Source organism: Melospiza georgiana, chromosome 10 (assembly GCF_028018845.1).
Source record: "Melospiza georgiana isolate bMelGeo1 chromosome 10, bMelGeo1.pri, whole genome shotgun sequence".
NCBI classification, from domain to species: domain Eukaryota; kingdom Metazoa; phylum Chordata; class Aves; order Passeriformes; family Passerellidae; genus Melospiza; species Melospiza georgiana.
In genome coordinates, this window is record NC_080439.1 from 12032716 (window position 1) to 12057818 (window position 25103).

Consider the following 25103-nt stretch of genomic DNA (forward strand, 5'->3'; position numbering starts at 1 on the left):
AAGAAGTTAGTTTATTCTTCATGCCTATAGTAACACACAGCAGGGAACCAACCATAACCAACCTGCAGGAAATGCAAGTTTTCTTCACCTCAAATCTGTTATGCATTTAAAGGCCATCCAGTAAAGTCCCTAATATTGAGAAAGTCACTAAGGTTACAAAATTACTCCTAGAGTAGAGGCTCCCTGGCCCAAGAAGTCAGGGATCCACACCCAGAGGTTTTTAAGCACATCAGAGCTTTTAAGAGCAAACAAAGTCCCATAATGTAGATAAAAGCTGATAGTTAAATCCAAGAGCTACTAAAGCGCTGGCAGTCTGACAGCCACCAGTCTACCTATGAACTAAAACATTCATACCATTCAAAATACTAATAAAATGTTAGTATAAAGACCACAACCCACACTATTGCCTAGTAGTTGCCTTTGCACATCAACACTTGAAAGGACTGGAAGTCGGAATAGCAGGATGTAATAAGGTAAAAAATAGTGAGACTGAAAATGTGACTGGACACTCCAAGTTGAAGTTGTATATGTTCCCCAGCCAATTTCAAAATGGAGTTGACACTTTGTGGCCCTCAGTTCAGGCAGGCTCCCTGCCCCTCAGCTGCATGCTGCTGTTTTGCTGGCCAAGCCCAGGAGAGACCATTCTTTTCTCTCCCAGCTCAGTCAGGATCAGCTCTCAAACCAATTCATGCTGTGGAGCCCCCTCTCAGTCCTGGGCATCCTCCTGGCACTCTGGTTTCAGGACTCCCTGCATCATGCAGCCAGGAACTCCTTGTTTTTTCAGACCACTGGCCAAAGTTTAAGGATGAAAGTGTTTACTTAAAATTCAGAGTTGTAGAAACTTTACAAAGTTTCCAGAAAACCTCCAATCAAACAATAAAATACATCATGATTATACTTCCTAGCTCAGCATCTTCCTCTGCTGTTAGCTTTGATTGGTATCCCTTCCTCATGCCACGTCCTGGCAAGGGGCTGAGGACAGAAAGCAGAAGTTAAGACACTTCACCACGCCATTCTGCACACATCCCCATTGTTTAAAGGTCCTTCTCAGTATCTCCTCCCAAAACCACTATTTTTTTTTTCTCAGTAAGGAGACAAAAGATGGCAGGCAGTAGAGGAAATAACATTATTGGAGTTCTTTGGGTGATGTCTAAAGCACAGCTGAAGCCATGTTCTTATGTAAGAGTTCCTCCATTGATGGCATTCCATCTGAGCAGTGAACACCCAGCAGGCAGCAGCCTCTGGCAGAGGACAGGGCAGCACTCCAAGGCAGGAAACCCAGAGCACACGTGTGGAGGTGACCACAGTACTTCCATCTTGCCCTCTGGGTTCATGCACTAAGTGCTGTAGCAATTTACAGTGATTACAGCCACTCTTGGCAATGCTGCAAGGCGCATAAAACTCATTTCCATTATGTTATACAGACAAGGTCCTTATGGTCTTTGCTATGAAGATCTGTAATCAAGTATTAACTGCTCAAATGTTAAAAAAACATCCAAAGCAACACTTCCAGTTCTTTCTTGGGGTAGATTTCTCTATCTTCTTGATATTCTTATCAGAACTACAGGCTGAGCAGGAATATTTCTGGAGAGGAAGAGTTGCCTGGTGTTACCCATCACATACAGACTGAGCACAATGACTACAGTCTGGAGTGTTAAAATCAAACTGTGAACACACAAGAGTAGCTGGCAATAAGTAACTCTGATATTAAAATAGGGTTTAGCACTGCTGTGGGCTGTAAACTCATCCCACCAAACAAGAGTAGTTAAATCTGTCCCTCTAACACTGCTGGTTCGTGCTATGATGCTGGGAGAAGTTTGGACTGGAACATCTGAGAAGTGTAGCCCAGGTTGTCCAACATTTTCAACATGGGAGTAGGTAAAACTTGGAGTTGCAGGAGGAATGGATGTGGGTGTGCTGGTGATTTCCATGTCAGACAGCACTGTTACAGCAGTCTCCTGAGATGATGTGAAGTGCTCCGTCACAGGAGATGTCAAAGTTGAGCTGAACGCCTGATAGGTCATAGCTGTGGTTGGCAGGCACTCCAGGTCATCGATGCTTAGAGACACAAGAGAAATATTCTGCAGTGCCAGTGGGCTGTGGCACATCAGAGATGGCACGTTTTTAACTACTGCTGTGCTCTTCTGGAGCCATTCTCGGAAGCCAAGAATTTGGCAATCACATTTCCAAGGGTTGTCGTCAAGGACAACTTCTTCCAGCTCAGGTAAAGCAGTAAAGAGGTCTGCAGGAAGAGACTGCAGGTTAGTACTATTCAGGTAAACTTTCTGGAGGTGCTTGAGATTATGAAAGACGTTTCTAGGAAGAACCTCAAGCTTTGTATCAAACAGGGAAATGTTCTGCAGTTTCTGAAGGCTCAGAAAGATTCCCTCTGGCAAACTGGAAATATTACTTGTATGGAGAGAAAGGCCCCGCAGTTCATTCAGGCCACTGAATACATTCCTAGGAAGAACCGTAAGCTCTGGGTTAAAACTCAGCACAAGAAGCTCTAAATTTGTCAAGTTACTGAACACAAAATCTGGTATTGTTGAGAGCTTTGTGTGATACAGCCATAGGCTACCAAGATGCCTCATCTCTCCAAACAGCACTTCTGGAAGAGACTTCAGTGGGTTCCTGTACAAGGTCAGTTTAGACAGGTTGTGCAAGTGCAAAAAAAGCCCAGAAGGCAAAACCTGAAGCCTGTTCCTGGAGAGTGTCAGCGTTCTTAGTTTGCGAAGACAATGAAATGCATCAGGGGCAATGGAATGGATATTATTGGAATGCAGGAAAAGCTCCTGCAGCTCCTTCAGGCTAGCAAACACACCAGACTCTATTGAAGACAGTCTATTAATATACAGCATCAGCCTCTCAAGCCTGGCTAATGCACTAAATATATTTCTAGGCAGTGCTGCTAAGTAATTTCTTGATAAGTTCAGTACTCTGAGTTTAGTGAGTTTCTTCATCACACCACTGGGAAGTGCTGTTAGTTGGTTTTTGTTCAAGTAAAGCTCCTGCAAACCAGCCAGTTTGTCAAACAGATTTTCCTCAATAGAATTCAACCTGTTACTTTCAATGATCAATTGCTGAAGCTGCATCATGTCATCAAATACTTCTGGTGGAAGTTCAACCAGCTTATTATCCAGCAGTTTGAGGACTTTTAGCCTTCCCAAGCCTTTAAAAGCCATTGGTGAAACCAGAGCGATGTTGTTTGAAGACAGGATGAGGTGCTGCAGTTCCTCCATCCTAGCAAAAACATCCTGCAAGTACGATATGTTAGCATTTGTTATGTGAATTTCTGTCATGTTGCAAGGCAGATTTAACAATTCCAGGTCTTTTATGTGGGGGCCAGAGCAATAAATTGCATTTTTTGAAGAGCAGTCACACTTCTCAGGACAAAGAGATGCATCCAACTGGAAGAAAAGCTTGATCATCACTGACAAACGAAACACCAACATCCTTGTTGAAGTGCCAGAAACATTAGCTGTTACAAGAGATAAGAGAGAATCAGGATTTGATCATAGGTAACTTAGCAGCTCACAAAGATGTGCGATTATATCATAAACCTGCATATGTGTGCAAAATTTCTCGTGCCTTGAAAGCAAACTTCAAAATCTCTTTTATTGTTGACTGTGAATATTTCTGAAGTACTCAGCTTACACTGAGAAGTACAGGTAAATTAATTTTTGTAACTCAAGTACTTCTTGTTTGTATTTGTACCAATTAACTATAATAAAAGTATACAAAAATCATGATGAAACACTTAAGTAGTCAAAAGACATATTTATTTAAACAGAAAAGCATTACAGGATTACAGAAGAGTTTGGGTTGGAAGGGACCTTAAGGATCATCTCTTTCCATCTGACAGGGACATCTTCCACTAGACAAGGTTTAGTGTATTATATTAAATTACATGCCAAAAATATTTTCAAAAATTATCAAAAGGTCCTGCACTCACTGTGTTTTTCATTGTAAGTTATCAGAGGTTAAAAAATAAAGTTTAGCCTGCAAAAATAGACAATGGAGGTAAAAAGGTTGTCCTGTACTTTAAGTGGTGAAAAGCAAAACAGCACCATCCAGTTAAATCCTGTCTCAGCATTTTCAAGTGATGGCTTCTTGGAACAGCCCAGGAACACACAAGAAGGAACAGGCTATTTTTGACACAGCCTGAAATAACACAGAAGACCCCATATGGCACAGGACAGTAGTGAACCTCTGACAACCACCAAGCCTCATTTCAACAGCTTAACACAATACCAAGCTATCAGCAGTGGAACTGGAAGTTCAGTAAAATGAGAGGAAAGAAGTGCACGAAATTAGATGGGAAGTTGTCGCAATAAAGGCACATCTGCATGAAACACACCACAAAGTTGGAAAGTTGCATACATTTCCAAACAGGAAAGCAATCATTGTAGGTATAAATGGTAATATTTAAAAGAGCAAGCCAAACAGAAACCCACAGAAATACTTCCTCAATGAAATCAACAAGTCCAAGTGTATCAGAAACCTGGATTTCAAGCACCTGGCTGAGCAGCAGAATAAGCAGCAGCTGGGACCACTGGAATAGCTGCAAAACTTCCACAGATGTAACTGGGATAGCTGACACAACACCAGCCCTCTGCACCAGGAACATGCGGGAGAGGAAGGCTCCATCCCCACATGCTCTTTTTCAGGGGTAAGGATGAAGCTGTCCCACACCAACCCCACAGACATACTGTTGGGTTCAACTCCCTTCACTGAAAGAGAAACCCAAAACAGCTGCATGTCCAAACCAGGTACTGCATTAAAAAAAAAAAAAGCCAGAAGAGCAAAAGGGAGTGCCTTAAAAAAATTCCAATTTTATTCAGCTTCAGAGTACTGAAGTCTGGTACAATATCTAACTCTCCCTCAGGAAGTGAAGGACGTGGCATTTAGGGCTATCAACAACCAGCAACACAGTCCCACAAAACAAGATCTCAGTGGGCTTTTCACAACTCATTGAATGAGACATAGGCATCACCAAAAAATAGCACGAGATTCCACTCTTCTAAAGGTCTTTCACATGTCAAACAAGAATCTTTCAGAGAATCTCACCCTCCTAGTAATCCTCCCTACCCCAAAACTTTGTCGTAAGCCAGTGATGCTTTTACTTCAATGAATTTGTAACTCAGTCCATCTCTGATCCTACGTATCCCCACAAGCAAAACCCTCCATTCAGAAACACATTAAGAATTTTCTGTTTCAAGCCCTGACTTGAACCAAATGGATGATAAAAACCCAGTTTGTTATGCTAGAAACTGCAAATGCAGGTCCCTTGGAAGGTATGACTACAGGCCACTCTGTAAAATCAGAAACAGACTAACACCAGCCTGTAGGTTCATGATGACTGTTTTCCTGGTGTTATAGCAAAAGATAAGAGAGTATACAAGAAGACAAGCAGGTGCTCAGAAATGCTAGAAAGCACTAGTTTTGACAAACAGCAAAATGGTAGAACTTCTTTGCAAGATATGAAGGCTCTAAGTGCTGTCACAAGAACTGGAAAAGCCTATGGGTCTCAAACACCTAGAGCTGCTAACAGTATTAAAAAAAATATAAATAAAGATTTTAACAGTACAGAATACAGTAAAACCCACAATAATGATACATTCCCATGCCTTAAAATTCTCTCACACCCTCACACGAGACACCTGGCATTCCAGAAAAGGCACCAGCCTGGCTGGTCACTTACCAAAGCCTGCTCTACAGCCTCTTTCCCTTTCAGCCCCCCTTCCCCACCACCCCAATATTTCTCAAGACTACAAAAGGATGCCAGAGACAATACATTAATGCTGTTACTATATCAGAAGTCTCAAATCAGTTTTGAACTTACAGAACACTAAGCACATGTATTGCTTACAGTGGTGCTTACCTCTTTTACTGTCTTGCAAGTTCCTAAACTCACACAAGCATGACAAAGAAATTTTGAGCTGTACCTTAGAAACTTATCTGCTTTTTAAAGGAACTTACTAGGAGGAGAGCAGGCAATCAGGCTTCACCATGACACTGCACTTTAAATGGGAAGTAAAACAGCAAAAGGCATCCTCCAGATAACACTTTCACCCGTATTTGTCCAGTTACTGAGACAGGCCAAAGGCCAAACAATATTTGAAGCTTCAGAGCAGATTTTTGCTTATAATTGTTCAAACGACCAACTTCCACAGGTTGTATGTAACTCCAAAAGTAGGGCTTGAAACTACTCACATAAAATGAGAAAGTTTTAAGTCACACACCCAACAGCAGAAAACCCACTTGTGACTTCTTTGGCAGTGATATTGGGGTATGTGCTTCAGCCAAACCAAAGCAAATCTGAGTGAAGTCAGAAATCTGCATTTCAATGTGAGATGTGATCAGAAATTTCAGATTTGTCACCAGTCTGCTAAATAGGTTTTGAAGGAGTGGATACATCCACTTTAAACTAAGTGCTCCTACCTTGAGAAAGCTGCTCTGACTTTTAATTTCTTGCAGGATTGGAGTCAAAGCAATTTCAGTAAGGAATGAAGGGACTTTTTACTTAATACTTTGGCTAAGCATTCCAAGGTTGACACATTTAGTTTCTGTTTTTCCTCAAAGTCTTCTGGAGTGGCATGCCAACAAAACCTAAAACCTGTAAGATTCTGAAAGAGAAAAGCTAAGTAGTAAAAATAGAAGCTTGAAATGGAAAGATTCAGTTTTTGTTATTAAGTAAAAAGATTGCTTAAGTATCTTGTCTTCAAGTTTAAAATAATTTGCTCTGCCAATGACTGTTTCAATGGAAGGTGAGCCACAGGACAGAAAGATGTCTTCATTTCCACATGATTTTGCTGAAGATGACTGTGACAATGGTGACAGCTCAGATCATGCCTCCCACATGTCCAAACAGAAGGAACATCTGAATAACCAAAGGTGGAAACAAGCTGCTATCACATGTACAAGGCTTTAGAATGGCTCTGCTAAGCCACCAGGAGAAGCTGCAGTGTGATCCCCTGCAGAACACTAACGCAGCAGGCACCCCTCCCACCCCATCTGCAGAAACAGAGGCACTGAACAACACATCCATGACATCAGAGGGAGTAAGCCTGTGTTCTTCAACAAGCTTTGCAGCTAATTCTAGAAAGAATAATTAAAACAATTTCATGAAACTAATGAGAAGAGTTAAAATATCCATTCATTTTAATTTTATTTTCAAAGAGCTTCAGTCACAAAAATGATTTACAAGTCTATTTACAATTCTATTGTACAGTTATTTATGTATGCCTCTTGACAACAGGGTACCATTCTAGAGCAGCAATACATATTTTAAATACAAAGATGTAGTATCATTTCAGATTTAAAAATAAAAGGAAGCTGAGCTTCTAGAGAGTGCTGTAATGATGAACATTTTAATCTGTGTTAGGCTCGAGGAATTAATGGCAAACTAAGTAGTTTCTGGTTCACATAATTATTAAACAAGCTGCAGTTTGTTGAAAATAGTTTTAAAAACCTGAAGCTTTACTGTATATAAAATCAACATATTCAAGACTCTAAAAATTGTCAAAAACCCACAGCTTTCCCTTAGACATACAAAACCCTAAGTTTACAATTCAGAATTTCATGGGAGAAATCCAACAGGACTTGAGCTCTCTCATTTTGTGATGACCAACATAAGCATTAAAAATTTGCAGCATAAAAAGGACTCCACATCTGCTTAGTATTATACTGCATATATACATATACAGTACAGGATTATTTACCCAATTTGGGATGACTGTTCAGCACAACCTTCATGAAGAAAGAAAAAAATAAATAGAATTAAAAATCCAACAACTTTTTAAAAAGTGCAACAGTAAGAGTTTCCAATTTAAAGTTATGATGAATACGGACAGTCAGTTCTGTGGGTTTTTTCAGCTGCTTCTATTCAAGCATTATTTGCAGCATTTTCTTTTTACAGTAGATTTATTTCTATAGTACATGAAACTAGAGTTACTGCTAATTGAATCTGAAGGGAAAGGAAGGAAAAAAACTTTAAAAATAACCCTGAGGGATATACAATTTCATGATCTTGTAATTTATTTCTAAAAAGTAGCATTTATTATTTAGCAACTGCTTTTCTGGATAGACCAGTCCTTTAAGTATGTGCATAAATAATATTTAAAAATCAGTAATATTTACAAATCCTAATACATCAAAATAAAATACGTACAGATTGAAGTCTGCATACACAAATAATTTAATAATAAATCAAACTCCTCAACATAAGGCCAAAATATACAGCAGGAAGAAAATGTCTACCCAGTATCTAGTGGAGCTCACTAACTTGGTCTGTTCACCTGAATTTAGATTTCCAAGATGAACACTGAAAAAGATTTTTTTTCACTACAAAATGAATTTCATCTTACTTCAAAACAGAAACTGAATACACTAGTGCAGATCTAGTTTGCTGCATTTCTGAAAACCAGAAAAACTAAACTGCTCAAAATGAGAAAAATTATAGGTGGTCAAATTCAGCTCTTGGGCAGGAAGGCATAAATCCCAATAATTGCAGAAAATGCAAAAGCTTATTTTGTGGCTGAACTTGCAATAACAAGATGGATTCTCAGAAAAGTTGATTTATTATTCCTGACTAAGCGTCAGAGCTCAAGCATGCAACCTCAGGAACATTTACCAACCCTGAACGCAGACCTGGAGGAAACGAGCTCCCATTTGCAAAACATTCAAGTTTACTCGCTCATGAGCCATTAGTCACTCAGTTAAGTGGAGACACTTGGCAATTTCTGTTTTAGTAACAGTTCCCTAGAATGTTCTCTGAAGACAAGCCCACCTTAAAGAGCTGTTTTCCTCCTCACTTTCTAGGTAAGTCTAATAAACTAGAATAAGACTGAAAAACTAGCTTCAGAAACAAAACAAGCCAAGAAAAATTATCAGTCTAGGAAAGTATTAAGCAAAAGCATATAAAAGGGAAAGACACAAATATTTCCTTGCAGTTCTCATGAAACAGCAAATCTAAAATGGTCAGTGAAATGGAAAGCAGAAGCTTATGTGTTTAAGGATAAGTCACAGCTCCCAGGTCCAAGATGCATAGCTTCACAATATTTTTCAACTAAAATATTATTTTTGTTTAGATTTGAATACTACTTTCGCAGCTAAGAATTATTCTTCATCAGTTATTCCATGCTACAAAGATTTTGTAAAATCAACATCGGCAGAAATTAGCCACCCGACTCAGGTTCATGACTAATTAATGTATCCAATGTTTGCAGACCCTTTAAAAGCCATCAATGTTGTTCATGTTTATGACCTTATGAAGCCAGGACAATAAAGAACATTGCTCTGTTGAATGAATGCTAAGAAAACCACTTCCCCTTTTCCCCCTGTTCCACTCCGCAAAACAAACAACAACAACAGAAATCAGGAAAAGAGTTGACAGCTGGACTGGAAGATAGTACACCCATATGCATACTATTTAGGAGGAGCAATAACTTCAACAACCCAGTTCTAGGAAAAGGTCTTCCAAACCATTTAGCACCACTTTTAAATTCCCTGTTGGCACAGTATATTCAACACTGCAGAAACCACAACATGATTGACATTAACATGGTTAATGGTTGATGATTTTGGAGGTCTTTTCCAACCTTAATGATTCTATGAGCAGCAGGGCACACTGTCCATACTGTCCTACAGAACAGCACAAGGGAATTAGGCCTGATCTGAAAAATTCTGCTTATTAAAACAAGGCTGGAATGGAATTGTCTCCACAGGAATTTAAAAGAAGAAAACAAAACAAGACAACCCAGAAAAAAAAAAAAAAAAAAAAAAAGAAAAAAAGGAAAAAAGAAAAAAATCCCTAACATCAAAACCTCAAATTCCATCATCAGAATATACACACTTCAAAACAATCCCAGCCAGCCAGTGCACCTGGGGCCCTCATTCCACAACTACTCTTAAGGACCCCACTTCCTTCTCTAAAGGATCTCTACAGAATCATGACTTCTTCAGACCCCAGATCTCCTCCCAAAGCTTGGAGGTAGGTATCTGGACCAGTTAGTTGCCTCTGGTCAAAAATAGACTGATCGAGACTTATTATTGATCATCTTCCCAAAGACACTAAGGAAGACTTTTCAAACATTTACAAAGTTGACAATGGTTTCCAGATAAGTAATTTGTAGTTTAAAAAAAACAGCAAAAATAAAACAACAAAAAAGTTTTAAGCCTTGCAAGTCAAAGTGCTGTCTGCCTCTACTTCTTTGTAGACCTATTTTTCTAGTGGTCTTGTCTTCTGATACTGCCTCATGGCAAAATGATGTATGGCTACCCCTAGTGCTTAAGCAGCATTAGTGGTGATACTAGCTTTTATCTTTTTCATTTTTTTTTTTTCAATAAATAAAATCTGCATAAGCCTTATAGTTCTGTAGCAAGACAGGCTTTAGCTCAATTTTCTCTTAATTTTGTTTTGTACAGCTACATGTAGCGCTGAAGACACTGCAGCCTCTGAAATGCCTGTGCTCTCCACGTGCACAAACTCCACACGTGGGCATGTGACAATACCTCCCTCCACTCCCATATCCCTTGCAGCAGTAACTCTGGCCTTACTACTTCAAGGTATATAGGAAAATTATCTTTAGATTTACAAATAAATCATGGTCCACAAAGGGAAAATTCAACCCTTCTGCTGGAAAAAGGAAGGTTTATGGAGAAATGCATAGCTACATGTAATAAAACATGACATAGAAAAAAGTGTTTAGATTCTCCATCCTTCTTTCTCCAAAAACTTTAGAGTGTAGCCAAATGGCTCCTCCTCTAGAGGCCACCTAAGCCTTTTCTGTGGTTAGCTAGGAGAGAAGCCAAGAATCCACACGAAAGCAATGTGCTTATTTCTTAAGGACAGAGCATATTGCTTCTACAGCATTCCCAATTCCTGCTGTGGCAGACTAAAGAATTGAACTTAGAACCCAAACATTACACCTGGAAACACTCCTTACTAATAGGGACAAATTTAAGAGGTACACACACAAACTTTAGAACCGTTCTGAGGCACAAAACTTTTCATCAGTCAAATAAAAACCAACTAAACAAACAAAATAACCCCAACCAACCAAAAAGACAGACACAAAAAACCCCCAAACCATGACAAGGTTATTATGCATCTCTAGTACAGCCATGAAACCATCACATCATAGGGTTTACATGAACACATGCCCAGATAAGCAGATTAGAACAACTATTAAAGTACTCCAGGCAAATAATGTGAACCTGTTTTAACTGCCCTGCAGTTTAAACCTTCAAATGCATCTCATTTAGGAACAATGAAATCTGAAAGAAGGTGGAAGGAAACACAATTTTTGTTCTGCCTAAGGTAACTTACATTTTTAAAATGTATAGCCATAGGACACCTGGCTCTGAATTTTGTATTCAGAGAGACAAAACAGTTGGAAATATCTGCATTAGAATTTGACATTTAGCACACTGCAGTTTCAAATAAAGCCTTAAAATTACATTCTTCTGAATACTACTAAAGATACATGCCACCAGGATCCGCTGCTACGTTACAGTGATGATTTGATATGAACCATTTTCTTGGGATGGTACTTTTGCTTCTGTTGTTGTCCTGGGTTTTGGTGGCCATTCTGGATCAACCAGCAGTTCCTGAGCTAGGTGCATATACTTGGCTTTTGGTGTCTTCTCTCTACACCCAAACAGGGAAGAAAGGAAACAGACTCCACAGCGGTCCCCAGCCTCCTGCAGAAGTGAACAAATTTGGAAATTGGATTACCATAACAAAAACAAAAGTCAGTAACAATACAGTAAATCACTAGAAGAAAAACTTATTTCAGTCTTTAATTTACTATTTCATTATCACATTGGATTGGACCTGTGGTACAGAAACTCTTCTGTTGTGTCTTCTATACTATGGTAGTAATGACATTCAAAAAACATTATTAAGACAAAACATTATTAAGACAACTATTTCACATTATCATAACATCTAAGACCACCAACAGTTTTTATGCATATTCTATAGTAATTTCAATAATTACAGATAGAACAGGGAACAATAAATTATTGTACTGTTGGAGAATAAAAGCCTGGTCTAGAAAAATTCCTAAAATCCCAAAACACTTTTTAAGTCGTGAATTGTTCAACTGAAGGCAGCCAGTCAGACAAAAGTAGCAGAATTTAACTTGATGGTGAAATCTAAATACTGCAGGTATTAATAGCTATTAAAAAGGACACAAATTACTAAACTTAAGACTTCCTTCCTATCTTTCCTCTCCCAGTCTTAAAAGCATGCAATTAAATTAGCTGGGGAGGAGAAACACCATTCCTCATTCTTGAGAATGAATCCCTCTCATGTCTCAGAGACCACCTATAGTCTACAGGGCTGGCATTTTAATAGTAATATATTCTATAGTTTTCATCATGCTCTAAATGTCTGTCAATTGGTGAACTGAAACAAATGTGAGCCTTGAGCACAGTTTCCATTCTTCATTGACCACAAGACAATTTGTTCTACAACAGCCTCAAAAGGACAAATGTAAATCTGAAGTGAATATATTTAATAAAATTTAGTGCTGAGAAATAAACCACTGTAATTCAAGCAAGCACAAATGTATAATCGGCCAAAATTAATAACGCAACAGGCTTAAAGTAGAGCTGTTTTTTATGGGACTCACATAGATTTCCTTCATGCAGAAGGGGCAGACCAGAGCAAAATTCATGGTCACCTGAAAAACCTTTCAGTGTCCTAAACCATCTGAAGCAGTAATAGTGTATTTTCATTTGCCATCTTGTTTTGTTTCATTTGTACATGCTGAAAATTACTGCTCTCAGACAAGGGCCCAGAACTCTAAACCAAATAATTTATTTTAATTGCTTCTAAGCAAATCAAGATGTTCCCAGTCCAAGTGTACTAACTTGTGACACCAAAAAATTTGCTAATGTGGAAACTAAAAATGAAGTGAGAAAAGTCTTAAAGCAATACTCTAGGTTTGTTTCACCGTTCTTGCACACACACTCACTAAACTCTTTAAGTGCCAATACAGAAAAAAATATGAACCCAGAAGCCTTTGCTTTTAATGAAATCTAATTTAGGCAGACTTAAGCTAAAGATAAGGCAACAGACACTTATAGATAAGAGACAAAACCAAATTAATCCACATGCACTGAAATGAGGACAGCAAAATACTCGTCTCCAACCTGAGGCGGCTGGGGTATGGTGAGGCGAGATTCTCCTTGTTTGTCTCGATTGAACACAACCTTCCAAAGGATCATATCAAGGAGGACATTCTGTGAGACATTACAGTGAGTGGGAAGAGTTAAAGAAACTAATGATCAATTGTTGTTAGTGTGCACATTACAAATAAAACCTGAAACAGTGGGTTAGCCATAACTAATTCAGTGGTGAGCAAAATGGAGCGTTTATGCTACTTTTGTTGGTACTTTTGTGATAAACATTTCCATTCTTAAAGTGCTCACACAAAATTTAAGAATATGAACAGGTACTCTAAAATCAACAGCAACAATGACCAAATCTGCATCCATCTCTATGGGTAAAAAACAAATACACATGTGTTTCAATACTCTAAAAACCTGTGAAAGCACCACATGAAGACATGAGTGCTTAGAGCAGTTTCCCCATCAACCATCTTGGAGTTACCCTTTTTACATAGTCTGTTCTAAACTAGTGATATTCTCAGAAAAGTAGCAGTGGGGTGGCAAAGCTGGGCCACCAGCAGGAATAAAGGAAATACACACAATGGTATGTGTAATTCCATGGTTTTAAAAGAGGGCAGAATTTGAACAGTATGTTGAGCACATCTGGTTATCCTCATACAGCTGCATGGGCGGACTCAGGAGCTTTGAGCCAATCTGACAACACAGGTGTGAACCTGTACCTTCCATGGCCTCGAGCCTACAACTCTGATCCTTGGACAGATTCCATTTCTAACATTTGACTAACTGCTGCCACTGAAAATGGGGAGCTGATTAGTCAGACTTTGGTAACAGATTTTTATAATGCTTATGATTTTGTAATGTACCACAATTTGACAGTGCTTTTATAAAGCATCAGCCAACAAATCTTCAGCTTGTTAGATGTTCATTTTTGAAGCCAGTCTGGTTTAAGCATGTCTATACCAGGCATCAGGGGTGAGGAGGAACAGCTGCTAGGATCTGCCTTTGTTGTGCAATATTTTCTATCATATGGTAGAAGGAATCTGCATGCTTTGTGATCCTAGTCTGGCACCCACATGGAAGGAGCAAAAGCTTTTCACGGCATTTCAGAAAACAAACAGAAAACAACCACAGTCAGAAATTACTCCTGTTGTAGAAGCAATGACAAAACTACATATGATCATAGCGTGACACAAAAGTGTCACACTGGCAAGTGTGACTAAGGAAGATCCCATCCTCATGTATCTCAATTGTGAGACACTTAAAGAGGCATTACTGAGGGATAGCTCTCAGCAGAACAAACTCCAGGTGAAATACAGGGTACCTTGTTAAAAGATGGAAGGAGCTGCCACCAGTGGCCTCTCCCAGATACTCAGAATGTGACCTGTGGCACAGGTCTGTAGTGAAAAGTGGAGGGAGCAGAAAATCCAGCCAGGCACACAAGGAGAGAAAGACAATGAGCTATACTTGAAGTGAAGGAAAGAAACAGCCTGGGATTTCTACACAGCACACTGGACCCAGGGAGCTGGCACCACATGACAAAGCTTTAGAGAGTGTAGAGTAACACTGCTGGAATTGGGCAAATGCAGTTCAAGAGGTGGGCATCAGTTATGGAAGGTGAAGTGTATATTGTAAAACAAGGTTTGGGATTTGAGGATTGCTACACAACAGTTCTGTTGGGACACCTGCTGAACAGTAAAACAACTCATCTGCCAAAACAAAGCATTCAACTTATACTTGCAAAGTGGGAGAAACTTGGTTTAAGAGAGAGCATAACAGCCCACACAATTAGTGCAAAGAAGTAGGTACTTCTATTTTATTACCAAAGTATAGGCAACAAGATAAATAGGGAAGGCTGTTTAGAAGAAATGTGTCAAATCACCCCTGCAGTTTTGGTAATGAAAGTTAAATGACTGATGTGCACAAAGATGCTAACTCAAACCTCCATAGGAAAAAGAGTGGGGTGAGGTTTGAAATAGTGGGTGAAAGAACACAGTCTGCAGGTAATTCTAGTGCTTAGGTGACGTTTAGTAGAAATTCACAAGTTTTCAGGCTGATGTGACAACCAACAAGGCCCAGAAGTGGAACCTGATGAACACATATTTAAACCAGAGGAGAACCATTTGTCCTCAGAGCCACGTGCTGATACATGGATTGGCACACTGCACAGACTTCCTACTGGAGCCCTTACACATCCAGAACAGAAACAGCACCAGATTCTATAGAAGTTACAGGATCACCTGCAGAACAAAGGAATTTTCAAGCAGATAGATGGTAAATGTATTTCCCTCACTAATCTTTATCACTGGACTGAAAATTGAAACTGAATTGGAAAAAATATTTCTGTCTAGGAGGTTTGTTTTAATTTTATCAGAAGACAAAAAGAGCCATGATTCTGAAGCTTCAGAGTAGCTGGTTTTTTTTCAGTGGTAAAGACAGAAAAATACATAAAATTTGACTTTTCACAAATAAAAGAAAGCCAGAAAAGCCCAAACTATTAAGCATTCACTACTACAGAAAAATGAAAGAATTCAAGACCATAAAGAAAAATCATCAGAGGAAGAGCTAGAGTACATACAGGACAATGTAAGAAAGGCACAGGAGCTTTGGATAAACTTGTTAACAACAAGACAAGAGGCCAAGAAAATTAGTATCTACTGACACGTTTTGGAAAAGTTGTTGCCTGCCATGTGAAAACACAAAACCATGTTCCAATAGGCAGCAACATAAGAGCATATTTTGCAAATTCTATATGGAACAACATTTTAAACACAAAACACCTTGGTAATTTTGATTCAAGTATCTAAAAAAACACCTTTGAGTTAATTTTTACTAGGTCACTAATAAAGGGAAAAAAACATGTCAATTGGACAGAATATTAATGCTGCAGTACTCTTTGAAGACCAAAATTATATGATCCAAGGAAGTATTATACTGATTACATTGGTAGCAATCCCTCACATTGTAATGGAAATAATGATTAGAAGCTGTAGAAAATGTTACACAGTAAAAACAGATAATTGCAGTGTGCACTAAATAATGCTGTAAGGTCTTTTCATCTTGCAGGAAAAAAGTGACTCATGACTGCAACCAAAACCCAAACATATTCAGGTTGGAAATCACACATGGAGAAAAACTAACCACAGGAATAAATAACTGACTGAATACAGATTTCTTCTGGAAGATTTATTTGTCCAACTTTGATTCTTGGAAACAAAAACAAGGCACCTGGATGAAAGGTAGGGCAGGTTTCTGCATACATTAACTCTGGAATTATAGCAGAAGAGGTCAACATCCAGAGTGATTGACTTCAGACAAGCTCAGTGATGGCAAAAGCTGATTGGCATGAACATCTCTACTTCTGGGCTTTGATCATATCAGACAGACCTGCATTACACAGACCTGCATAATTCTGAACAATAAGCTATGTGTACGATCCAAATGAAGGAAGGGGGGCTCCCCTAAGGATTTTAGATAGCTCTCTTGTAGGTTGTTATTCTGAAGTAACAGAAAATAAAACAGAAAATAAAAATGGAGTATTTTAATACGAAATAGTTGAATTATTAAGTCTTTTGACTTTCTCCCTGCCCCAATTTTTTAATAAAAAAGATTTTAAAATTATACTTTAGACACAAAGTCTTGACACCTTAAATCTACCTTACAAGGACATTTGTAGAAATACACACTTAACAAGAGAACAGTAGCCACTCATACTGGCATGTTATGAAGAGTGATCTAAATAAAAGACAAACATGCACCCTGCAAAAAGAAGCACTTAAGAGAGAAGTATTTTTCCCTGTGGTTTTCTTACCTCTGTCAGCACAGACACAAGTGCATTTAGAATAACAATGATGACAATTCTTAGGCGCCACTCCGGTGGCACACACACAAGCTGTGGAAACAAGTTACCAGAGATTAGAAACACACATGTGAAGTAAACACACATCCAAAACACTCAGCATTATAAATTCTCCCTTCCCCAGCCAGTGATGTGAAGCTAAAGGTCTGCAGGGCTCATGCTTGTCCCAAAGGCAGCCCACCAGTTTCCTGAGGAAGCTGACACACCTGAGATGTGCTGACTCTCACCTCCAGAAATTCGTCGATAGCTTCAACAGGATGCAACATGATGAAAAATATGAAGACATAAAGAACTATAACAGATAAAACAAACAGAACTGCAAAAGAAGCAAAGAATATTTTAATTGGACCATCTCACAATTGAAAGTTTTAGACAGTTTTAATATGTATCATGTGTTTATCACTGCCTGGAAACAACTTCTCTTTTCCCCCTAAACCCCCTCCAGTATTGGAGCAATACTAGTTGTGCTGATAGCCATAAAGAGAAGGCCTGACTCCTCCTCACTGGCTCACTTGTGGATTTGAAATATACAGACACATACATGTCTACTAATTAAGCAACTATTAACACAAATTTCTCCTTACAGTTTAGTATTTCTTTATTTCCAGCTGTGATTAGATTAGAGGATAACTCCACTATGATCTGCTAGCAACACTATTGCTTCTGAAGTGGCACAACAGAATTGTTAACAAGGGCACAGTAACTTGGGAATTTTATTTGGAACTGTATATACTAAGAAAAGACTTACAATTTTTGTAGCATGGTTGTCTAAAAGGCTTTCCTTTAGAAAAGACAATTGCCACTATGAGGTACTGAAAGCTGGATATAAAAAACAAAGTTGTGTTTTCATAATTTTTAATGTAATGTTCATCATGAACAGTCTCATTCCCATGGTGTGCAGAGCTGGTGTTCTGGGCGTCCAACACATTACATGCACTGCAACACAAAAACATTGAACACTGAGTTATGGAGAAGAGGCAAATAGGGCCCATTTATTTACAAAAGTAATGACAGAACAAATTGCTACAGTAGTAAAAAAGCTTAACTTGAGAACATATTACAGGTAGTAAGTAGTAACTCAAAACTGTGGCAGGGAGGTGGCAATTTTTGTGAATTCAAAGCTTCAAGTTCTTTTATGCTGCCAGTTTGTAAATTTTCTACATAAACTGTTTTAAAACTATCATTGTAGACAGACTTAACAGACAGGTAAGGAAATACTGCAATCTAAAAAAATAAAATTAAAACACCTCTTTATTTTCAAAAATATTAATTTGATTTACTGTAACTCTAACAGGAAAGCAAAGCTTTATAATACGAAAGAGATAGAATAGATAGAACCATAAATTTCAAATTTCTACCTCACTGTCTCAAAGCTGAAGAGTCATTAGACCAAGCCATCTGACTCTGACCCAATTTTGTTTTTCAGCCACTGGGTAGCTCCCATATATTTTTTCACAGAAAATCAGCAAACTAACAAGCTGCAATACAGAAGCTTTATTTTCAAAGTCCCCACGGTGGGGGCAGTGGTCAAGAAAGAAGAGAGCATTACTGCCTATAGCTTTCCAATCACTACTGTATCCTGCACAGAGCCACTGAAACACTTACTCAGAGTCTGGTGTCCAAGGCTCGTACCAGGACTGCTGTTTGACCCAGAAGAACCCCAAGGTCTGGAAAGCAAGGCAGATGATGATCTGAGACAACACGGAACACAGAAGTGGACCTGAGATAAGACCTGATGGAGGCCTTCGTGCAACAAGCTCTGTCCAAGCAGGGTTCAGACTCACTGCAGAGAGAACAAAAAACAAATGACACATTGCATCATTATGGTTTTCAAGAGTTATCCTGTTCACATTCTGTGGGATTAGAATGGCTTGCTCATGACATCACTTTAAAATTTAGTCCAGAACTGCAAATGTGAAACCACTTTGAAAAAACCATAGAACAACACCATAGTGCCTTCTACAGGCTGGTTCCCCAGCAGCACAGCATAGCAGGGGACAGAAGCAGCCATCAGACTTAAGGAATTAGCAGTGTCTGGCCAAATTCCCTTTGTCTGCAAGGACTTACAGCTTGCCTCCTCACTTTTGGACTGCCATTGCTTCAATTAAGATGCTTTTATTAAATTTGAAAATGGAATTCTACTGTTAGCCAGTGAATTGAATGCTAGGCATGTATGTGAAATCAAACGTTTCACCAGCAATACTTTGAGTGTAACATTTTGTGGACAGAAGTTCAAAATAAGAATGCAAGGAATCAAAACATTTGAGCAAGATGATATTGCAATGACTCCTGCTTTGATTTCAAAACCAACTCCCTGTCCTGTGAAGACTTAGTTCCCCGAGGTCATGCCCACAACCTGCTTCTTGTTTTAGGACATTTCACAAATTTCAGATTGTGGTTTGGGTTTCTTAATGCATAGATGTAATAGTAATAATATCTTCACTGTATGTCACAGTGTTTTCTCAAAACCACATGTAATTAGATATTAAAGAAAATCTGACCAAGCAAAAAGTGGTTCACAGAAGCCACAATGGTAATTCAGTACAGTACTTACTAGTGAAGACAACCACCAAAATGATTGCCAAATCAATGAAGAGAAACTGGAAATCTCCCAAATTGCTCAGGATCTGGAGAAACAACAAATGAAAGACTGGTAATTTCTTCACACCACCCAAAAAGTTTATACTGACAATTTTACACATTAATTCTTTGAATTTCCCTCTATAAACAAGAGAGTGTCCTGTCAAACTGGCCTCCTTTACCTGCAGGAGTCCTGAATACTCTACAATTCACAGAATAATACCTGAAGTATCACAGTATGAAACAACCTTTTCAAGATGGACAAGCTATTTGTAATTGAAACTGGTTTGTAATCAAAATGATATTATTGAATCTTACATACCAATCCAATAACAGCTTAGGCCTACAGCTCTTTAAACACCATAGCCTTACTATGTACTCATACAGCTGTGAAAATTTCCACCTCAAAAGTCCCTTAAAAGTCTGCATCTTTACCTTCTCAGAATACAAATTAAAATACAGGATTTCTACCACATGCCATTTTTGTGAAACCAACCATATTAACAGGAAACATTCCATTTTGCTTCCCCCCCACCCAGCCAAATCAGTACTTCCAGTTTCTTTAAATTCTAACATAAAATGAATGCATTGCCCTTTAAAATAAGTTAGGCTATTTCAAAATGCTGAAAATTTTTAAAAGAACTGAAACCTGTATTTTTCTTTTGTATATATGCTTATTTGGTCTTCCTACTGTAGAGACTTTCTTTTCTCAGTCATTGGTTATTGCCTTTTCTAAACAGATACTACCATGTATTTTGTACAGTTAATATGAAAAGAACCCCAAAATACTAACAACACTTTCAGTCTAAATGTATTTTTGAATGCATACATTGTACTCAAAGGGACTTGCAATAATTTGTATTCAATATCTATCAACTTTCAAATCTCTGAATTATGCTGACACTGCATAGGTATTGACAGAATACTTACAGAATACAGCAGAGTAACAGTGATGTACTGGATGATGCTGTATAATGCCATGAATTTGAACACACAGAAGGAAGTTACTAAAGCAGCACGGCCTTCCCTGTCAAAACAGATGGAATCATGTAACTACAAAGCTTTCCGTGCAAGCAGTTCAGTTCTGCCTACCAAATTGCTAGCTGCAATTAGACACACCAGCAAACCCTTTGAGGGACATGAGGCTACAGATATGAGAGAAACAGGAGTCAGAATGGTACACTTCCCCCAACATCAAATTGTGGGTCTGTCTTCTGAACTCAGCCACCACCTAACCAGTCCTCTTTGGACTTCATGTGGTTTCAACAGAGGTTTTTAAATGAATGTCTTTTTACACAAGCATCTATGAAGCATTAGTTTACTGCATGGACTGAATAAACACAGTCAGCCACAGAGCTGCTGACTTCAGAAATGTTTCTGATAATGCATTACTTCATTATTTCCCCACAGACCCCTAGATTCTTCTTTGGCTGACCATTATCCAAAATCATTACCTAATTTCCAATTCTAGAGTCAACAAATTGGTCAAACCCTATTTAGAGAATTTGCCTTCTACTTTGTATGGTGCAGAGCAATTATCTTTGCAATTACACACAGCCTTTATGGAAACTAGCAAAGTGACTAAGACAAAATTAAAGACTAATGCGTAGAAGCTTGGTCATGCTTTGAAAAATTAAACTTTTCATGGACAAAGGATTTTACAACAAAATAGTAAATCATGCTATGGCAGGGTTTTGCACTGAGTACCTTTGGTAAAGAAAAAGAACCACTAAAATGTATGTATTCTGTAATTCACACTGGTTTCCTGCAGCATCAAATATATACTAAAATAGAGCACGCAAGATGGGTTACACAGACACATTTAAGTCCACGGTCAGTGGCATTACCTGATCAGCTTTGGCACACAGGAAATACTGGGTGTCCTGGAAGTGAATGGTGATGCCACAGAAGCCTCAAGTTCAGACAGAGATATACCACCATGTGCCCTCTTCAGTGCCTGCCAGGTAACATTGAAATAGAGACCATTTTAGAACTTGCCTTCTGCTGTACCATTTAACTGAATGGTTCTGTATGGAAAATAAAAATATACTTACCCCACAGTCATTTGCTCCATCTCCACACATGCCCACATAGTAACTACAAAAGCAAAACAGATATCAGCATTCTGGATCATTCTCCAACCATGGTCCATTTAGCTTATTTCATTAATTACTTCTATATTTCAGTTATTCAGGGTTTGCATAACAATGGGTGATCATTAATGCTGAAATCAATTACTGTTGCTGTTATACATATAAGGAAGTAGAAAAGTAACATGACAATGACAGGTCAATCAAAGCAATAATGGTTAATTAACTCTTTATCATCCCAATGTGGTCTAAAGAATCTTTGCTCTAGGCAATGACACTTCTGTAATATTTTGTAAAGCTGCAAGGCCTGACACCAAGTCACATACTGACCAATGTAAACAGAAGTCATCCTGATAATACTTCTGTAATACACAGAAGACATTGATGGGCTTGTTTCATAAACCAAGCAACTGCGTTTATAAAATATGTCAGTCAGTTGATGCACTTATTCTTCGTTTAAAACCTCATTAAAAGTCTGAAACTTTCCCAACTAGCCAGCAGATGGTACTACTCTCCTCTCATTCTATTAGACCAGCTAATAGGCTGATCTATCAACACAAGGAGTTTTCTCAGCCCAGCATTTTTCTTTAGGCAAAACAGCTAGGAGCATGCATAATTTTTGTCTCCTATCAAACCAAACACATTGAACCCTCTTGCTTTCTATGCTTAAGCAAATACTTACTCTACATTTTGTAAAGCTTCCACCAGCTGAGTTTTCTGATCAGGTGCCATGCGAGCAAACACAGTGCCGTGTAGCACGAGCTGCAAGACAGGAGAGTTCTTAATGCTCACAGGGCAAAGGCTCCTCACCACTCAAAGTGCCCAGACTCAAGGGAAATGCTCACCTTGGGTACCAGGTCCTGAAAATGCTCCAAAATCACTGCAAATGACTTCCCATTCATTGCAAAATGGTATTTTGTCATCTGGAGATCCTCAAGGCTTTCATGGACCAATTTAACTGGAATATCCTATCAAAAGTAGTTTAATACTGTAATGGATATACACAGACACCTTGCCATTTCAAGCTAATACTCAGAGGGGTATTCCTAGAGATGACTAGGTTTATAAGAAGGTAATTTGAAAAAAAAAAACCAACTCATACACACGTACATATTACTAAGAAAATGTAGTTTAATGTTTCAACTACAAGCAGCTAGAGAAGTTTTGACATATTGAAATGTTGGGGAAAAAAACCCCTGTCAAGTGAAATGTCAAATGTCATACCACAGTTGAAAAACTACCTCCCCCAGCTGCTTTATTAGTCTGTGGTATTTGAAGATCTGAAAGTTAACCAGTACATCAATGCTGAACTGACACTTAACAGCTGATTTACTATTTAATAGAATAACATAAAAAGGACTGTAAAACTAACAGCTTACATTCTAACATGTGTGATAGAATGTAATAATATAATATCATATTACCTCTGAGTTTATGGCTGGTGATGAACTAGTGCATTTTGCGAGGGTATCTGCATAATGCCAGTTTATCCTGGCAGCCTGCCCATCCTTTGGAGGTAGTGCTTCAGCAATAATGACCTTATCCTGAGGTAGAATCATTCCACAGTCTCTGGCCACAGAGATAGCAGTTAACATGTTATCCCCTGTTAAACAATAGCATTTTAAAGGGTTTCAGTCAGAAAAACATCAAGATAATCTGCTGATATTCCCTGTAAGAAAAAAGCTAACAAAGCCTGCACAGAACTATGACAAGGACTGCCCCACATACCAGTGCCAACCTCAGAAAAAACCAAACCTACAGACAACACTGAAACCCCCAGGTAAACCCCCTCCTCTACAAATTTTGTTTGCTGCTTGGAGCTATAAAGATCTCTTATTGACCAAATCTTAGTGTATATGGAAAATCAGGCAGAAAACAGGCAGCCATTTAAAATACTGCTTTTTACAGTCACAGAACATGCAAACACAAAGCTGTATTGTTAGCTTAGCAAAACATTCCAAAATCACAACACCTGTGATTTAAAAAGCAAACACATATCGTATAAAAAACACTGAGCACAGACATCTAAAATCTACAAGGACCTAAGTCATTCTCTCAGAAAAAATCCAACACAAAGTGACTTCTCATAGTATAAATCAAAATGGTAGGGAACATCAGGACATCCAGTCCAACCTCCTGCTCAAAGTAAGTTCAGTCATAAAATCAGACTAGGACTTCCACTTAGCCTGATTTGGAAGACTTTTAAGGATTTTCATCCTCCAATTCAGTATCAAGTAGCTTATACTTAGGGAGAAGAAACTACAAAGTGGAATTAAAGCCTCTTCTGGTTTCTCTGACTTACCAAAGCATCTTGCACCCAAAAACAAAAAAAAAATGGAGTCTGAATATTTTCACAGGTTTCTAAACTTCCCTGTTGCTATAAACACAGTGTAAACCCACTGACACTAATACACATAGTTAAAACAAGAAAGAGATGGATCTTTGAGTATCAATGTTTACATGCTAACCTGTAACCATGACAGTGCGAATGTTGGCTTTATGCAAATCTTCAAGTACAGCAGGGGTTTCTTGCTTTAACTTGTTTTGCATTATAATTAACCCCATAAAATCCATGTTGCTTTCAATAGCATCTCTGATGAAAAAGAGACAAGGAAGAGAAGATCTTAAGATTTACAATTATTAGATGCAGCTCTAAAAGCCTGATTTTCTGCATATCAAAGTAAAGAGGAATGTGTATTTTTAACCATGAAGTAATTCGCTTTATAAAAATGGTGTGAAAGATATAATCACAATAACTTATACTCATTTCCCTTGTTTTATTTGAAAACCAGTATGAGAAAGTGTTGTTTCCTCTCAAGCACAATTTTCAGCTTTTTCCATGAGAATGCTTTCTAAAGGAAATTATAGTCTCAAATAGGTTATAGCTAGAAAACCTGCTCTGAAACTAACTGCATTCACAAACTAAATATTAAGATATGTTTAGAGCACACATCTCTTTTCCAATTTAGCTGAACCTTAAGATAAAAGCTACCACATTCTTACAAAGGCATGTAAGATTAATAGGCACTAGCTAATTAGGCAGAGAAATTAACTCCCTTTGGTTTACATTAAAAAGTCAGTGTATTTACAGGTCTTGGGTATTCTACTGCTATTGTAGACTTTCACACCGGAAACTGGAAAACTCATTGCTTTGCTAAATGTTCACCTTGCACACAGGGCTGATACAAAAGAACACAGTCAAAGTTGGCATTTTCATAGCTGTACTACACATTCAAGCACTGTGGGAAAGATGACATTATCCACAAAACTAGGCCCAGCTGAAAAATATTTCACAGGAGGTTCTACTACTTGAAGGAAGAAACCTTTCTACTTTTCAAACCTCTGCAACGAGAAAATGGACATGCTGCCTTTAGGAGACAAAGAAACTACATCAAACACGCATAGGAGGATTTCCATCACTAGCCATTATCCTTAAT

The 25103-nt window shown here is 38.4% G+C and overlaps 2 protein-coding genes across 3 annotated transcripts in view; both read right to left on the reverse strand.

Moving 5' to 3' along the window:
• Positions 1–1535: 1535 nt before the first annotated feature.
• GP5 (glycoprotein V platelet) lies at positions 1536–6986 on the reverse strand. The gene is made up of 3 exons (XM_058031262.1): positions 6922–6986; positions 6442–6626; positions 1536–3478 (listed from the first exon to the last, which is right to left on the reverse strand). The coding sequence occupies exon 3, from the start codon at positions 3450–3452 to the stop codon at positions 1536–1538; it is 1917 nt and encodes a 638-aa protein (XP_057887245.1). The 5' UTR covers positions 3453–3478; positions 6442–6626; positions 6922–6986.
• Positions 6987–7150: 164 nt separating this feature from the next.
• The window catches only part of ATP13A3 (ATPase 13A3), a 54354-nt gene continuing 36401 nt past the window's right edge, over positions 7151–25103 (reverse strand). For both annotated transcript variants that reach the window (XM_058031013.1, XM_058031014.1), the window contains 14 exons: positions 24135–24259; positions 23091–23269; positions 22512–22634; positions 22349–22428; positions 21631–21673; positions 21424–21533; positions 20507–20603; positions 19551–19623; positions 18602–18779; positions 17745–17932; positions 17224–17312; positions 16949–17029; positions 13162–13251; positions 7151–11703 (listed from right to left, as the gene is read on the reverse strand). In XM_058031013.1, coding sequence (XP_057886996.1) covers positions 11506–11703; positions 13162–13251; positions 16949–17029; positions 17224–17312; positions 17745–17932; positions 18602–18779; positions 19551–19623; positions 20507–20603; positions 21424–21533; positions 21631–21673; positions 22349–22428; positions 22512–22634; positions 23091–23269; positions 24135–24259 — 1654 coding nt within the window. In that variant the 3' untranslated portion in view covers positions 7151–11505. The remainder of the gene's footprint in view (positions 11704–13161; positions 13252–16948; positions 17030–17223; positions 17313–17744; positions 17933–18601; positions 18780–19550; positions 19624–20506; positions 20604–21423; positions 21534–21630; positions 21674–22348; positions 22429–22511; positions 22635–23090; positions 23270–24134; positions 24260–25103) is intronic.